General features: G+C 38.1%; 1 protein-coding gene across 6 annotated transcripts in view; it reads left to right on the top strand.

The window, feature by feature from the left end:
* Positions 1-18,742, top strand: part of ATP8A1 (ATPase phospholipid transporting 8A1) — a 218,408-nt gene that overhangs the window by 53,502 nt on the left and 146,164 nt on the right. For 3 of the 6 annotated variants that reach the window (XM_054729349.1, XM_054729332.1, XM_054729339.1), the window contains exons 6-10: positions 1,612-1,652; positions 9,618-9,691; positions 15,375-15,444; positions 17,043-17,170; positions 18,029-18,140. In XM_054729349.1, the coding sequence (XP_054585324.1) occupies positions 1,612-1,652; positions 9,618-9,691; positions 15,375-15,444; positions 17,043-17,170; positions 18,029-18,140 (425 nt within the window). Of the gene's footprint in view, positions 1-1,611; positions 1,653-9,617; positions 9,692-12,770; positions 12,845-15,374; positions 15,445-17,042; positions 17,171-18,028; positions 18,141-18,742 lie in introns of all 6 variants that reach the window. The other 3 variants (XM_054729342.1, XM_054729347.1, XM_054729336.1) reach the window with 2 other exon arrangements.

Below are 18,742 nucleotides of genomic sequence, written 5' to 3' on the forward strand. Positions count from 1 at the left end.
AGTTGCTTAGCAAGTATTGCCACAAAAAGAACAACCAAACAAGAAAGAAACCCCACTACAACTAATAAGTGAATTTAACAAAGTTTTGCAAGGACGACAAGGTCAATGTACGAAAGTTTAATGCACTTCTGTATACTACCAGTGACTAGTTTAAAATGGAATAAAAAATATCGTTTACAATACAAGAAAAAACTTACCAAGTATCAGGAAATAAATCTAATGAAAGACCCCTACACTGAAGGCTACAACAACATATTTGAGAGAAATTAATGAAGGCAGAAATAAAATCAAAGATACAGCTTGTCCCTGAGTTAAAAGACTTGAGCCCCAAATCAAAATCCTGAGAGGTTTTGTGTGCTTTTTAAGAATTGACTATTTAGTTCTAAAATTTATATGGAAATGCAAAGAACTTAAATATCCAAAACAATATTGGGGAAAAAAAGAACAAAGTGGGAAGACTTATTCTCCCTCTTTGAAGACTTACCATAAAGTTACAGTAATCAAGATGGTGTGTATTGGTGTGAAGGTACGCAAATTGATCAATGGAGTAAATACAGAGTCCAGAAATTGATCCACCATAGTGCCCTGGTAGTTTAATGGGGAAAAGAAACATCTTTTAAACAGAATCTCAGATATGTTGATTGAAAGATCAATACGAAAATGCATACATATTATGTGATTTAGTTTAGTGTGTATGAGATACAAGACTAATCTTCAGTGACTATAGTTGCCTCTGGGGATGGAGGGGTGGATTAAACAGGGGCACGAGCAATCTTTCTGGAGTTGTTTCTTGTCCTAAGTAGTAGATTCACAGGTGTTTAGTTTTCAAAACTCATTGAACAGAACTCTGAAGATCTGTACATTTCATCCGGAGTCACACCTCCATTAACAAAAGAAGATCTCACAGACTTGAGCCAGGTGACAGGTACCCTAAAGGAGGGAACCAGGTTGGGTATAGAGCAGCAGGAAACCATGACCACCACTGTGATAGGGTGGTGGCCATTAAATAGGTATATATCTGCTGTATGGCTTCTGACAAGCCTTAAGCTTGCCAGGCACTTTTCCACATCATCTTTGTGGCTTTCTCCTCTAGCCGAGCATGGTAATTCCTCTAGATCAGTGATGGCGAACCTATGACACGCGTGTCAGCACTGACACGCGTAGCCATTTCTGATGACACGCAGCCGCATGCCGAGGATGAAACATTTGCTGCTCCTGAGGATGAAACATTTGTGACTAGAGTCTTGGAGTTCGATTTTTCCTCAAAGTGACACACTACCTGAGTTATGCTCAGTTTTTTGGCGAAGTTTGACACACCAAGCTCAAAAGGTTGCCCATCACTGCTCTAGATGCTGGAGAAAGCCCTCAGCAACACCAGTGATAGTCCCCTCTATTAGTAATGGTTATTGTGGGGTCTGAAATGTACTTTGGTTGTTTCTAATTCTTTATATTATTTTACATTTCCTTGCTGTCATAATTTTAAAACTGTCAAAATGGCTCCTGGTTAATTTATTTGAAGCTATTTATTTAAAATGGGCATTTCATCAGAAATAGGTTTTGATTAGTAGTAAAACTGTTCTTTAAAATGTGACTTTTTTTTTTTTTTTTCAGTGTTGAGAAATGGTGCTTGGGAAATTGTACACTGGGAAAAGGTATGCATTGATTCTTACTTTGTTCCAAGAGACATGCATAATAGAGGATGTAATTTTTATGTCTAATATAAACAAATGTCAAGAATTCCACCGATGTGAAAGCTGTCTAATAATTAATGTTGTAAGCATACATGGGGTCTTCAGTTAGTCACATTCATTTAATATTTTTGCCATGTGCTAGAAAGACTGTTTTTTTGAAAAGTAATATTTAGACTTTTTTATTTCTTTTATGGTTAATTTACTCACAAGACCTCTAATATGGTCATTAGTGAGTTAAGACATAGTTTAGCAAGTGTTATCCAAGTGTTCATATGCTATTCAGACCTCAGTTTTAAAAGGTAAGCAGTTGTTAGTTCTCCCTTAGTTCTAGAAGAACATTTAACCTCTAGTCACCCACAGATGAATGACCTTTGTACTTGGTAGGAGACTTTTGGAATTGAGGCCTCTCTCCCAAGGGGACTTTGTTCCCTGAGATTGCCAGGGCAGCAGAGCTGTAGCCCACAGCCAGTTTATTGGTACTTCATGTGTCCCAGTAGGTTAAAGGCCATGCTCTTGATTCTACCTTGTGATGTTCAGTTACCTTATATCCCTGCCCACAACAGGATTCCCTCTGAATTAATTGCATTTTTGTTATTTTAAATCTGTGGCTAACATAGGGATTGGCATCTCCCTCGCTAGGTATTTGAAAACTTATCACTCGCTTTGGTGGAATATAAAAATAACAAAGAGGAAAATACCTTGACTGTGCTTTTCTTATTTCTGCGATAGTCACCTCTTTTTCAGAAAAGCAATGTAAAAAAAAGCCACCAAAAGTTCAAAATAATGTTTCAAAAGAGTGCCTTTTTATGCTTTTGTCTGGCATTTGTGGATCTTAACAGTTTAGAGAGAAGACAGATAGGATATTATCAAGTATGATAAATTGAATTTTATTATATACTAGAGGCCCGTTGCACGATATTCGTGCAAGAATAGGCCCCTGGCTTCACTCCCAGCCTCCTGGAGCCAGCAAATCCCTGCTCCCCACCCCAGCCGCCCAGGAGGCGGCAAGTCCTCGCTTCTGTCTGGAGCACCACTCCAGTAGCTCCCTCTGCTGCCCCCCTTCCCCTCATAGCAGGCTTCACACCGCTCTGCGCCTGCATATGCAAATTAACCTCCATCTTTGTTGGGTTAATTTGCATACTCACTCTGATTGGCTGTGGGTGTAGCGGAGTGATGGTTAATTTGCATGTTTCTATTTTATTAGGTAAGATTTCCTTCATATAGTGTAGTTAACATAAATGCACGTCCTAACAAATTGATAGATCAGTTTCTTACCTTCTCACCTAGAGTGCTTGTTCAGAAAAGAAATAGTTGTCAATAGAGGATAACCATCTACTACTTCAGTCTTAACATTAACCTCTTAAAATATCTTATTTTCCTAGTAAGCAGCCATTTCAAGATTGTGCTAATCTACCTGGATTATTGTAACTCTTACTTTCTCAAATTTTTATGGAAAAAAATTAAGTTACCAGCCCAAAATTACCTAGAATGATAGCATTTCTGGTTCTCTTGGAGTTCTGTGCCGTACCTGACATCCCACTTTGAGATACAGAGCGGGGATAGAACTTAGAGTGTTCCCAAAAGTCATTCAGCCAAATGAGCTGATGTTACTCAGTAATTAGAATTAGATAATTAATTAGAATGAATGAAAGTTGGCCCAATGATGAATTCAAGCTAAGTGTTCAAAAACTAACAGCATTCTTTTGTTGACAATAACAAGATCGAAAATATAGTGGGGGAAAAGTTCTCATTCCCAATGGCATGTGAGATACTTACTACAAATAAACTTAAAATATATATGACCTTGGTAAAGACAACATCAAAATTTTAGGTATTTAAGATTCACATAAATGTACAAACTTGTCATATTCCTAGAGAAGCTAAAAATAGCAATTTTTTCAAAGTATTCATGTAATATAATCCCAGAGAAATTGTTCTCTTCCTAAAGAGCTGACTACATTTTTCATCTTAATTTCAAAAAGTAAACAATTAAGAAAATAGAAAAAAAATATTTTGGAAAATATGAAGAAGAATATGGAAGGACCAATTATAAAATGGAAAGCAAAAGTTATTAAAATCATGTAGATATGTTGCAAAAATAGACATTGATGAATAGAGTAGAATAGATCATAAATAGAAGAAAATAGAATGCCCTGAATTAAAGTCCATTTAGTATTTGATAAAGGAGACAAAAAAATCATTGATAAAAGGGATAATTATGTAATAAATTATTTAGGATCACAGATTAACTGTTGTAAGAAATAACAGTTTATCTCTAAATCACAGCCTAGGCTAAAATAAATTCCAACTGGCTAAAAGAGTTAAATGTTGAAACATTGTTTTTGAAAAACATGCAAATAGAATAAAGACTTTAATAAATATTTGGAGAAGAGCAAGATCTCAAGATCTATGGAATTTGATTATACAAAATTTAAAACTAACATACAACAAAAACTACCACAAATAAAGTGAAATATGGAAAGTACTTGTACCAAATATGATAAAGTTTAAAATCATCTATACTAATAAAAGGGTAATATGCTAATTAGACTGGACATCCTTTGGACATCCTTCCGGACAAAGCTACGTTGGCAGGGGCTGAGGCAGAGGCAGTTAGGGGAGATCAGGCCAGGAGGGGAGAGCAGTTAGGGGGCTATCAGGCCGGCAGGGGAGGGCAGTTAGGGGCGATCAGGCCGGCAGGGGAGGGCAGTTAGGGGCGATCAGGCCATCCTGGGAGCAGTTAGGGGTGATCAGGCCAGCAGGCAGCGGGGTTAGGGTCAATCATGCAAGCAGGCAGATGGTTAGGGGTGATCAGGCAGGCAGGCAGGCGAGTGGTTAGGAGCCAGCAGTCCCGGGTTGCAAGAGGGATGTCCGACTGCTGGTTTAGGAGGGATTGGGCCTAAACCGGCAGTCGGACATCCCTCGAGGGGTCCCGGATTGTAGAGGGTGCAGGCCGGGCTAAGGGACCCCCTCCCCCCGTGCATAAATTTTGTGCACTGGGCCTCTAATCTATATAATAAAAGCCTAAGTGACCGTTACAGTGGAATGACCAGAATGGCCATTCACTATGATGCACACTGACCACCAGGGGGCAGACACTCAATGCAGGAGCTGCCCCCTGGTGGTCAGTGCACTCCCAAGGGGGGGAGTGCCGCTCAGCCAGAAGCCGGGCTCCCAGCTGGTGAGTGCAGAGGCAGTGGTGGGAGCCTCTCCCGCCTCCGCAGCAACACTAAGGAGCAGCGAGCCGAGTGGTAAGGAGTGACCAGGCGGGTGATAAGGAGTGAGAGATCCCAGATTGCAAGAGGGTTGTCTGACTTCCAGCTTAGGCCCAATCGCCTCCAGAGATTGGGCCTAAGCCAGCAGGCAGACATCCCCCAAGGGGTCCAAGACTATTAGAAGACTCAGACTGGGCTGAGGCCCATCTCTACCCCCATGCACGAATTTTGTGCACTGGTCCTCTCTAGTTGTTATATAACTAGGAAATAAAAAATGGCAATAAGTAAGAAGTATAACCTGACTCAGTATAATATTCAATCTAATAATAAAAGTTGCTAATTTAAACAATATTGAAGTCTCATTTGCTATCTATTCAATAAATAAAAACAAACTTGTGTACTTCATAATTTTTAATTTTATGAAGTATTTCATTCACATGTTATTGTCGATTAGCAGTTTGGCTCTTCATATTGAGAAGCATAAAAAAAGGATTCTGGAAATTTATCCCAAGAAAATAATCACAAAGTAAGGGATAACCTATATATGTGTAAAAATATTTATTGTAGCATTATTTATAACTAGAGGCCCAGTGCATGAAAATTCATGCACTGGAGGGGGTGTGTGGTTTCTCAGCCCGGCCTGCCCCCTCTCACAGTCTGGGAGCCCTCAGGGACAGGAGGCAACCCGGCGATCAGGGGAAGGTGATGCCCCCATCACACCTCTGCTGCTGTCACTGCCAGTAGTGCAAGCCTCAGCTGGCCCTGGTTACCTGAGCCTCGAGTGGCCCTGGGCAGCTGGGCAGCCGCCATCAAAGGCTTGCCTGTGCCTCGGGCCGGCCCTGGGTAGCTGGGGGGTTGAGGGGACTGGGGGACTCTGGAGGCAGGCACTCGGCAAGGCCAGGCCCGCCTTGCTGTGTGCCTGCTGACCCAGTGGGGCTGAGGGGACTGGGCACCGCCATCTTGTGGCTGTGGGCACTGCCATCTTTGAGGGCATGGCAGTCAATTAGCATATTCCCTCCTTGTTGACTGTGGGCACTGCCATCTTTGAGGGCGGGGCAGTCAATTAGCATATTCCCTCCTTATTGGCTGTGGGTGCTGCCATCATTGTGATGGTGTGATGGTCAATTAGCATATTCCCTCTTTATTAGATAGGATAGTGAAAAATTAGAGTATGTGGATACCCAACAATAGGGAACTTTATAAACAAAGTATGACACCCTGCACTCTGGTATACTTTGTGACAAGTCAAAGCTATCATTTCAAATACTATAAAAAGTTTTATACCATTCATTCAACAAATATTTATTGAGTGTGCCAAGTAGTGAGCTCACAGCAGCAAGCAAGAAGTGAGGGTTTCTGTGTCATAAAATGTAATCATAGATGAAAAGAACAGAGCAGTATATGTACACTAAGAGGCGGACTTTGTAAAAAGGGTTTATAGAGCACTAAGTGGACAGGCATAAAAGCAGGCTTGCTTGTTGGGTTCGCCAGACTGTGGGGCAAGTCTTTTCTTTACCTCATGTAATATTTTGTGCAATTAAAAATAAAATCAATAACCCAAACCCGAAAGTCAGATTCACAAGCCAAGGTAATATAATAGACCTTAGTGCAAATGGGCTTTAATTCAGGGTTCTTGCTTTCTCTGACGTTCTAAAGGTGTGGCTACTGTGGTTGCTTTTTAATGGTTCTCAAAGGACCTACAAATTTGTCCAGCACACATCCCAGTCATTCACAGATGGGCAGACTTCAGCTCTCAAACATTAACAGTCATCTCCCCAGGTCCTGGCCTGAAGCCTTTTCTCAAAGTTAAGTTGCCAGTATCTGGGTTTTTCTTTGAGCATTGCAATTACAAAGCCCTATGCAAGGCATTGCATCTCCACTCTTGAAATGTAAGCAGCCATCTTCATTGTCTTCACCACAAAGACCAGTTCTTCAGAGACCAGTCTGCATCTGAGACTGTTCACAGTTGCAGGTGGAATCTTAGGGTCCACTCATCCTTCTGGCTTTGCAGAGAACCTCCGAGTGGTCGGCTGAAGGCACGTGTACAAGTCACTCTATAAAGCTGCTTTAATGCATGAAGTTTCCACCAAGAAATGTATTTCTTTGGATTCAGAATTTATATCTCCAAAATTCCCTAGTAAAAGCAAACATGCTGAAGCCTCCAATTAGACAAAGACAGATTTAAAAGCAGTCTATTTTAGTTTGATAAGGATACACTCTTACATAATCCTCCATTGTAATACTAATGTCAGTGACTTGAAGAGGCTCAAGGTTCTGGCCTAAAGCCCTACATATTTTCGTAACTGCAGTGTTTTGGGGATTAAAACTGCTTTGTCATGATATTCCTCCAATGAGAACTTGTGGTCAAAGAATTTTTGGCATCTTGACCTTCTCCTCTGTCTGTTCCTCTTATGCACACACCAGGCTGGGAGGGGGAATGCCACATTAGAAGCTCAGAACCCAAAAAGAAAAAGAGGTGCTTGCTTGTGTTTGAGAAAGTGATCTAAACCCTAGCATCCTTAGGAGGAGGGCTGTTCCCTGCTTTCCTGAGAGCTGCCTTAGCACTTAGCGAGCCCTTGTTTTTCCCAGGCCACTGAGAGAGCTACAATACACCATATAAGGTGCTAATATTTTCTTTTAGTCTTCGGTGTAATACCCACAAGCCTTTCTTTGTCTTGCAATGAATACAAGTGTTGGAAAGCAGTGCAGTCAATTATAAATTTTCTTACGTCTGTTAGACTCTGACATTGTAGTGTAGATCCTGATTTTTGAAGCATATAGTCCAATTGGAGAGTGAACGTGAGCGCATAGATAGCGATTAAAGAACAATTAAGTGGTAACCTGGGTATCATTCTATCTAAGTGCCATGGTACAGAGAACTTACATTTCTTTATTTTGCTTTCAGTTGGAGCTATCAGCGTATAACCACCACACATTACTTTAGGGACCACTTTACACCTATACTAGCTGTTTTTTATTTTCCCAGTTTTCCCTTTTTTGAGGGAGGGGATTTGGATTTCAAGGTCCCTGGCAATTTGTCGATTTCAGATGATTCGCATATCAACTCACATCTCTTGTGTGTGTGTTTTTTAAATATATTTTTATTGGTTTTAGAGAGGAAGGGAAAGAGAAAGATAGAAACATCAGTGGTAAGAGAGAATCATTGATCGGCTGCCTCCTGCACGCCCCACATTGGGGATCGAGCCCACAACCCAGGCACGTGCCCTGACCAGGAATCGAACCGCGAACTCCTGGTTCCTAGATCTATGCTCAGCCACTGAGCCATGCCAGTCTGGCTCTAATACACATCTTTTGATCAAAGCATCCAGAGCTTCCCTACCTGGATAAGCAGCACACAACCGTCCTGACCTGTTCCTCCCCCAGAGCATAAAGTAGCCGGAGTGGGCTGTCCCTGCAGCAATTTCTCATTTGTTATTCCCCGGAGAATGCCATTCTCTCCTTCCCTGCAGTAAAGTGTTATTTTAGGGTTCAAGGAAAAGTAGGGAGGGGAAAGAACAAAAAGGCTTGAACTAAAATAAAGGGGGCTATAATAATAAAAAAGCTTTTCTTCTCGATTAAGAATTGAAACTTATTTTTAGGATCATTTGGCTACAAAGAGAGGGCAACTTTCATGCTCTAACAGGAGTAGTCATCAGTGTAATGGAGTTGGAGTTGTATTGTTTGCTAGAAGCTCTGTGACAAGCCTATCACTTAAATTACTTCTAACAATTTCTGATGTAGTATACCTTTAATTTGTCTTCAGTCCATACTCACAAAAATGCTAACAGTAGTAAAATGAGAAAGAGATTAAAATTTAAAATACAGTGATAGTTTCACTATATTTAGTTGTGCAAAATAAGGCTTTGTAGGCAGTCAATGTAGATTTCAGTCTAAGCTCTTCATCTCACTGTGATTTTGGGCAAATAATTTAGAACTTAAGACCCATTTTCTTCCTCCCTAAATTGGGAATTATAACTAATACTATTTCATAAGGTCATCATAAGGAATAATGATTATATGTGTAATATATATTTATAATACACTGAGTGGCCAGATTATTATGATCTCTGAACGCATAATAATCTGGCCACTCAGTGTATATATATTAGAGGCCCAGTGCATGAATTCGTGCATGGGTGGGGTCCAGCCAGCCTGGCCAGGGGAAGGGGACATGGGTGGTTGGCCAGCCTGCCTGCTGGTCGAACTCCTGGTCGAGGGGACAATTTGCATATTAGCCTTTTATTAAATAGGATATACACTGAGTGGCCAGATTATTATGCGTTCAGAGATCATAATAATCTGGCCACTCAGTGTATATACGTAATATACCTATAATACATAATTTGATAGCTTTTCCAGTTGTTTTGAGATTTTCTTAAACATGGTAAAGATTTCATTTGGTCAATTCCTCCTTTTTATTTTTATGTCATAGTGACAGAATATGAGAAGTTGAGATGTCAATTAAATTGATAAAATGGATAGATTTATTTTATTCAGATGGTATATACCTGATAAAGATACAGCATTCATTTTTTAAAGGAATTTCCCATCCTTGGCCTCACTGGGAGATAATTTATTGCCATTTTGGAGATAAGTGGTTCTTGTTTGCCAGTTACTATTTTTACTGTATTTTATGTTTAAATACAATGGGTTGTGTATTTGTATCTATCTTTCATTGCAAATAATTAACCAATTCCCAGTTTTCTTTCAGGTAAATGTTGGAGATATAGTTATAATAAAAGGCAAAGAGTATATACCTGCTGACACTGTACTTCTCTCATCAAGGTAGAGATACCTACTGATGCTCAAACAGTGTAGAGGATGGTTTCTCTACCCTGCATTGACCTTGTGATTTCTCCAAGGAAATAAGGAATAAACGAAGAATTTTAAACCTCTCTGATGATTCTGAATTAAGCATTAAAAATTTGATTGGACTTAAGTGACTCTTTCATGTTTGCTATATAAAATAAATGATAAGCACTGTACTTTATAATTCAGAACTTATAATTACAGTTAAGAGTCTCCTCTTCCTCTGGATATGTTCAGATCCTTTTAATGTGGACCGCTAACTCTTGTCTGATTTCCTGTCATTTATTTTATATAATACATGGATTGGGTTGTACTGATTTTTTTCTTGCAATCCTTGTTCATGACGAATTCCTTTATGATGCATTTGTATATCTCTCCAAAGTTACTTGATCTTTATGGTGCATTGGTACAAGAAAATGGATGATTTCTTTTTTTGTCATCATATCTTTTAAAATGCCATACTCTTCCAAGAAAAATTACAGTGTTTTGTTCCTTTTTTAAAAAGTTCTTTCCATTACTGAATTTAGATAATTTTTGTTTCACTCATATTTAAGATAGTCATGAATTAGTATTCAGAACATATGGCACTGTTACCCTTTAAAGAATGTGACTTTCAAATGGTTTTAGGTTTAAAAACTATAAAACTAGTCCTAACATAAAATAAGAAAATAATGTTTTTAATCTTTTAGAGGTTGTTTATCATCATTTCCTTGGACAGTTTTATTTGTAAAATCCACATATAAATATGGACAGTGTCCTTTTTTCAAAATCTGTTTAATCAGGTCATTATTGAAAGTGATTGGATATATGACAAATTAGTGAAATTCGAATGAGCAAGTAAAACTTATCCAGATATTTATAGAAGTAAGTCTATAAGTAGTTGAAATATATTTTCATATTTTTTAATCAGGAGCTCTGTGCCATTCCTTTATAGGTTTTGAAATGATGAAGTTTTTAAATCAACCTTTCTGTTTATAGTTTCCTTTACTTATTGTTTGATTAGGGTAGGTTTCTAAAACTGAAGTAAAGGGGATGGCCCACACAGTGTGGGAATGAGTTTAACAGGGAGTCTGTTGTCTTTGTCTCAGGTACTGTAGGGCCTCACGTATGAAGGAGAGCTCTGCTTAGGAGGCAGGAAGCCAGGTTTCTTGGCTTGGTGATTTTGAACAAAACAGTTAATCGCTCAGGCTTAATTTCATATCGTTTTAACTGAGGAAGATGGATTACTTAATCAAACTCTCATACTCCTCAGTTCTCCTTTTTGTTTAAATTGATAGCATTTCATTAAGCTTTCAGCCTGTCTGCCTACAGAATGATACGCCAAATGAAAGTTTGAGAAATGTAATAGATGACTGACCATCTGAATGTCATGTTTATACAATTTTCAAAATGATAGTAAAACATTTTATCAATTTATGTATTGATGTTTTCCTGATTAAACTTATCATAGAGACATTATCATAGAATCATATATGCTGAACCATTGATTACAATGTTTAAATTTTGTACACTCAAAAATATGAAGATAACTGCCTGTACTGCCCTGGCTGTATACTTAGCTCTAAGTTAAAAGTTGTCAAAATATTTTTCACCTGCCTCTGTCTAATCCCAGAAATTCCCATAATGCTTTGTATTTATATTTCTTAAACTTCAGAGCATTTTAAAAGGAGTTATTTTCTGAACATTAAAAACATTTACTGGTGGCTATTAATACTGACAAATCAAAATAGCTCCTTATATCTTAATATAGCATCCACAATGATTAACTTCCTCCAAAAATTAGTATTTTTAAAAAGATTACCTGATATTTCTGTCCAAGTGACAAAATACCACCTGTCAGTTTTTTTGTGTGTTTTTTTCAAAAGGGTTTTTTAATTACTTGGCTCTTTTGAACCTTCATTAAATTTTAAAAGTAGGTGAAGTTTTGTCATCATTTAACATAAAGAGGAATTTTGCCTTTATCTTGTTTTTAGCCACTTAACTTTAGCTAATGACAAGATCACTGTTAGACTACTTAATCCCTAGTCTAATATCTTCATTATACCATAGTGTCTGCTATCAAAGTAAGTACATGGCTATTTTCCCCTGTACTAGCAATAAACAATAATTCATAATATTTCAATTTCTAAATATTTTTAAATTATTAATTACTAGTAGTATATCTTCTTTGAGGTAGTTTGAAATTAAAGCATGAACATGGTTGAAAGTAGTTTCATTGATTTTCACTTTGAAATAAAGAAACTGAAATTTTATCATATAACAAACAAATAGATGCATGAGTTGAGAAAGTATAAAATAGAATAAAATAACTCAGACTATTAATTCAAATCCAAACAGATTTTTGGCATGTTTACTTCATACTTTTGAGATTTTTTCTCCCAGGTTCAAAGGATTACCCTCCCAAAATAGTGCATTACCTACACTTTATTAATTATTAAATAACTCAAAAGGCTGCAATTATGCCTTCTAACATCCTAAAGTCCATGTATTTGCAGTTCTGCATTAAAGTTGATAAGATATTTATGTAATAACTTTGAAAATGTTTTGGAATCAGAAAATTTTAAAGTGTTTTTTAGTGTATGTATAGAAGAAGAGCTAGTATAGTATACTCTGCTTTTCAAAAGTAGTCTCCTAAAAAGTAATTTCCATAGTTATTTCCTTTCTTCTAGGCTAAGGAGTGGACACAGAGTAGATTGGCATGAGAGTGGGGAATTAGAGAAAAGAAAATCTTTCAGATAAAGTAGCTCTATATATAGAAATATCTTTTTATTGAATATGATAAGATGTGTTTATGATTAAATTTTTAATAATCAGAAATTTTCAGGTTAAAAATTGAGCTTGAAAGCGAATAAATAATCCTTAAAATAGTCCATGTTTTCTTGTACCTTTAGACCTGATCAAAATAAGTTTTGAAAAAATTGGCATTAGACATTTTATTAACATGTGTTATTTTCTATAATAATTTCAAACTTTCTGTCTCCTTTGTCCATTTGTTGTTTGTTTTCTCTGTTATTTTTCTTTTTCCATTTTAATTATTTTAAACTGGGACCTGTAGGTGGCAGTAGGGGAAATAGTGAAAGTGACCAATGGGGAACATCTCCCAGCAGATCTCATCAGCCTGTCCTCAAGGTCAGAGCACTGAGCCCTACAGGATGTGTGTGTGGATCCTCACCCTACACCAGAGAACAGTTGCACCAAAAGATGATTGAGCTCTGTGTCTCTTCCTAGGAAACACAGGCTTTTTTCTCCTTCTTGGGGATGGACATTTCACAGATGTTTTAAAGGCCTTGTTGAAAGCAATGTTGGCTGATGTTCATCCCTTAAGTAGGCAGATTCAGCTCCTATTGTTATCAGTAGGAGCCCATGAGGCATGCCAATAAAGCTAGATTTTAATTTCCTGGGCATCATTCATAGATATTCATTTTTTTAACAACATGCCTAAGGCTTAATTCAGTGCCTCTCTAGGATATTATTTTGAACAATGTTAAGCTTTACATGAAAGTTATTGAGAAATATTTTAAGATTTTAAACGTTTGTCTTACATCTGACATTTTCTGTAAGTTCTAGAGAATCCCTTCAGCACACATGGCTGTTATTTGGGCTTGTATAGGGTTTATGGAGGACTCCCGGCACAAAGCTCACTGTTGTACATTCTGTACCGCATGCTCCGGAATCAATTGTTATCCCATTTGTAACTAGTGACAAAGTGCACGTGACTGTGGTAAATTTCAGCTGTCTGCTAGTGTCTTGAGTGTGATGTGCATCTTGTTTCATTTTCCCACTTGCTAATCAAAAAGCCTGCTTTGCTTCTCTGACTGTAGTTTGTGTGTTGGATGTCTTCATACTTTGCTGAAATATTTAATGTCTAGCATGATTCTTCTCTGATACATCTTGCTGCCTTTTCGTAGCACTGTTAAGAACCGCTTCAGTAACAGCTGTCTTAAGGGATTAATATGTTCTGAATTGGATGCATATTTAATTTGCCCCATTTCAAGTAGAAATCAGCCATTTAACTTTCTAATTTCCTAGCCATTTAAAGTCCTAGAAAAGTTGCTTTTGGGAAAAAAAATAAATAGAATTAGAATGTTATTCTCATTTTAATGTGAGAATAGCCTTGGATCTGTAAAATAAAACTTTTTAATGCCTTTTTTACTGCCCAAATCTGGAATCAGCATTGTTCATTTAGCATATGTTTGTCGTCATGCTTCTGTATTTTCAGAAGATGTGCTTTATAATTTCATAAACCATTTCTGTTCCAAATATATACATAAGTAAATTACAAATTGAGAGCAATTGCCAGAGCCACATTATTATTGTGACAGTAATAATAATAATAAAAAACTTTGAATAATTGATAGAATGAAAAATAAATATTGCAAGTTTTTCCAGTTGGGGAAAAGTATCAGCTTTTATGGGATTATAATAAAGCCCATAGAGTAAATTGAAGAACATGAGAACATGCAAAGTTACTATAAAGTGAATCTGTAAAATATTTTATAACCATATGGTTAATAATTTTCACAGACCTTCAGGACACAAAACTAAGCTACATGCCCATTTTTGAAACTCAGAATAGTCTGTTTTGCACACACATTGGAAGTTGATTAGAAAATTCCAGGTGATTGTAACTGATAAATTTATTTCTTCCCAACTCTGAATACACATGATCATTAGAGATTGCTTTCATATTTACTTGTGTGATGTTCCCTAATTAGGCTTATATAATCGAGTGCTAATAAGACTGATTAACTTCAGAATGCTTTACCTTATATTTGAGAACCAGCTTATACATTTGGACAGCAAACTCACCTGTCTATAGTTACTACACAAGGAAAGTTAGTATGTGAAGGGGCAGGATATAGGTGGTTCAGGACACGGTTTTTGTGAAAAAAAAAAGAAAGAAAAAAGTGGAGAACCTGCCCTCCCACCAGCCAGTGGACACCAAACTTCACTAAGACGCCCAGGAGGATCTTCTAGGTCAGGTCAAAGAGCAGTAGGGCTAAATTGGCTGGTTTTCGTTTTATTTCGGTTTTTTACTGTCCCAAAAGTCACTAAAACAACTTTAAGAAATAGAATAGGAGCAGAAAGCTACTTTCACTGCAAAATCTGTTCATAAGGTTTTTAAAAGTAGTTGTATATTTTAAGTATTACAGTTTCTGTGATTCTATTCATCTTTCCTAAAAGGGTAGTAAATGCAAGTCTGTAGAAGCAGCGATCTGGAATTTTCTAATCAAGCATTTTTCTCAACCAGTTTACATGTGGCTGTGAGCATGAATCTCACTTGATATTTTTGAGCTAAAGATAAATCTGGACACAAAACAGCTTTACATTTCAGATACAGTCTGTGTTGTATCTGTGTGGATGAGCACTTGAAGTATGATGTGACAAATTTCAGCATTTACTTTATCTTGAAGATCTGTACTGATTGCTGCCAGGAAACTGCTTTGGGATCCTTCTGGCTGAAAAGCTGGTCCATGAGTTGTCATGCATGGGTTCTGCCTTGCAGCATTTTTGTACTAAGAGTGGAAACCGGCAAGAAAGTAGGCAGCTAAAGCTTTGCTTAGAATGAAAGGCTTCAGTGAGTCTGAGCAGTCAGTGAGCTAGTGTTATGCTTTTCTTCCCCCACTGAACCTTTCTCCTTTTCAATTTCAAACAACAGTGAGCCCCAGGCCATGTGCTACATTGAAACATCCAACTTAGATGGTGAAACAAACCTGAAAATTAGACAGGTAAGACCTAATACCGGTTAGTATCATGGCTGCTGTTTTATGACGTGGAATCAGTAGCTTTACTTCTGACTGTCTCGAGTTGAAGTAATTCTGTCCAATTGTGGATGTTTTCTCATTGAGCCCCTATGAAGAGGATTTAGAAATCGGTATCATTATGTATTATGGAACACTCAGATTGACTTGCCTGATGAAATATGGTCCTGTTTGTATAGATACTATTTTAAATATTTTATGTAATAGCCAACACTCTGACGATAATAACAATAGTAGTCACTCTAATTGCTTTGATGTGTGTTAGCTTATTCTTTTTGCCTATTCACCTGACCCAAATGATTTGGCTTTACTGTATATGAAAAGACAGTTTTCATTGCTGTTCTAATTGTCTCACTCATCTCAGGGAATAGTTTAGATTTGTTTACTTCTCACACCATCTCTAATAGAAAGCAACTGTAGGGTTTTTGTCTTTAAAGTTGTAAAAGGGACTTTAAAAATGAACAGTCATACACCATTGGAAAAACAGGGATGGTTCTGAGAAATGCGCTCCAAGGCGATTTCATCATTGTGCGAAATCCACAGAGTGCACTTACGCAAACCTAGATGGTTTAGCCTACTGCACACCTAGGCTGTATGGTGTAGTCAGTTGCTCGTCCACTACAAACCTGTACAGCATGTTACTGCACAAAACAACACGAGATTAAATCAAGCACAAGAGAAAACGATGCCAACACTGAGTGTCTCAGGCTGCTGCCAGCTTAATACGCATCCAGTTTTATAGCATGTTTTGTGGTTTTTTTTGTAAGTAGAAAGGATATGCTCTAAATCATGATTAAAAAAATATAGTAAATACATAAACCAGTAACATCATCATTACCAAGTATTATGTACTATACATAATTGTATGTGAGCAATGCGTTGTACTGTGACATTACGGCAGCTGTGATGTCCGTAGGCGAAAAGGAATTTTCAGCTCCATGATAATCTTCCAGAAACGGTCATATATGCCATCACTCGTTGGTCAAAACATTGTTAGGCTGCTCATGACTGTGTCCCCTTGGGTTCTAGGTGAATGGGAGAATAACACGTGGGAGATTGGGGTGCGGGGAGAGTTCAGAGGGTCTCAGGAAGCAGGCCTGTTCGGTTCCAGACAGTTCCCCTGGGCCAGAGGGAAGAACTGTTTTGGAGTTTTCCTTCTCAGTGAGCAAAAAGAACAAAGTATTCTCTTTGGACATAGATTTTATTCATTTTTCAGCCGCTTTCTGAGATTCAGCAGAGAGATTCATACTGTATTTATTTTTGGAAGCAGTTTTTTAAGAACTTACTTTAAAATATCTTTTTGGACTAGTTTATAGTCTCTCGACTATATTTTAGAACCTTCCAATAGATGTCCTATTCTTGTGCTAGAAACCTGTGTTAAGTGGAGAGGACGGTATCCCTTAATTATGAATCCATAGAGAGTATTTGTTGTCTGGAGGGGAGAATTGCTTATAAAATAGTGGGATCTCTTAGGTCATAGGCCTGGATGGATTCAGAATTCCCCCTTCCCCCCCACATGCAATGTATTTGGTATACTCTTTACTTATTGAAACATTTCTGAACAGGGCTTGCCAGTAACAGCAGATATAAGAGACATTGACAGTTTGATGAGAATTTCTGGCAGAGTTGAGTGTGAAAGTCCAAACAGACATCTCTACGACTTTGTTGGAAACATAAGGCTTGATGGACATGGGTATGTAAAGTCGGTCTTCATAACAACACAGAATCCCCTGTGTCACAGTGTATTGCTAACCTGGGTACATACTTTCTTGTGCTCTCAGTCTCAGCACTCAAAACCTTTTCCTTGAGCACTTCTACATTACATGAACCCAGAATCCTTTTGTGAAAATGATGAGATCTGTGTATTTATCTTACCTTGTGCATTTTTTATTTATTTTTATTTTTTAAATATATTTTTATTGATTTCAGAGAGGAAGGGAGAGGCAGAGAGAGGTAGAAACATCAATGATGAGAGAGAATCATTGATAGGTTGCCTCCTGCACGCCCCACACAGGGGATTGAGCCCACAACCCAGGCATATGCCCTGACCGGGAATGGAATGGTGACCTCCCAGTTCATAGGTCAGTGCTCAACCACTGAGCCACCTCTGCCTGGCACAAAGCTATTTAATTTAAAGGAAGGTGAGGGAGGGGGAACAGAGCTCCTTACCTAAACACTTCCAAACATCTCAGAACCCTAACTGGACTTAACTAAATCAGGAAAAGTCTTAAATAGGTTTGAAAACGGGCCTCTGCTTTCCACAACATTGCCTCCTATTTTAGATTGTGAAATTGTAGGAAATGGTGGGATTGATGTTTAGGGAGAAGCCACTGAAATGCTTCCCTGCAGTTGTTCTAACATAAGAAAATTCTTATGGGCAGAAAAATGACTTCTTTTCTAAAAATACAGTAAATACGAGAAGGGTTATTTAAATAACAGAGCCTTTTTCTTTCTTTCTTTTTTTTTTTTTTTTTTGGAACTCTATGGTGGCTGTAAGACTCTGAAGCGTTTTAGAAAATGCCATTTCTAATGCCAGTGTCCTCTGTCACAGCACCGTGCCCCTGGGAGCAGATCAGATTCTTCTTCGAGGCGCCCAGTTAAGAAATACGCAGTGGGTTCACGGAATAGTCGTCTACACTGGACATGACACCAAGCTGATGCAGGTGGGATTTTTATCTGTGCAGACCTCCTAGACCTCAATCTTTGGGAAATGTGATGTTAGTAGCTTTTGGGGTGGAAGTCCCACACTTAGTAGACCATCTGTCACAGATCCCTGAGCCCCACTTTCTACATCCAGAATCCCGTGCTTCGGTGAGTGGGCAGTGCTGTGCTTCATTGCACACACCACACCGGAGAGTCTCCCCAGAGACCACCCACTGCGTGAACTCACAGTGATCTTGCGTATTGGTTCCATCAGCGGCATTTACTAACTGTTGAAGTGATACATGCAACTTGTCTGCATAATGATGAGTGCTCTGCATTGAAGTATTTGTCTTATAATTTTATTTGAATACAATGATCAAATTTTAGGACTTATTTTTGTTTTTTCGTAAAATTAGAAGAAAAACACATGGAACAAATGTTGACCATTGTTTCATAGCATGTTTATGTTAGGCCATTTTTTATCAGCCTTCATCCTAGCCATTTGTAATGTTTACACATGCCTGTGGGTGCTCCTTCTATACATTTAATATCATCAGTGTTCAGTGTTTAGATGGGTGTGGGGAGCTCAGTTTTAAGACACTACATGAAAATCTGCTCTGAG

Source organism: Eptesicus fuscus, chromosome 2 (assembly GCF_027574615.1).
Source record: "Eptesicus fuscus isolate TK198812 chromosome 2, DD_ASM_mEF_20220401, whole genome shotgun sequence".
NCBI lineage: Eukaryota > Metazoa > Chordata > Mammalia > Chiroptera > Vespertilionidae > Eptesicus > Eptesicus fuscus.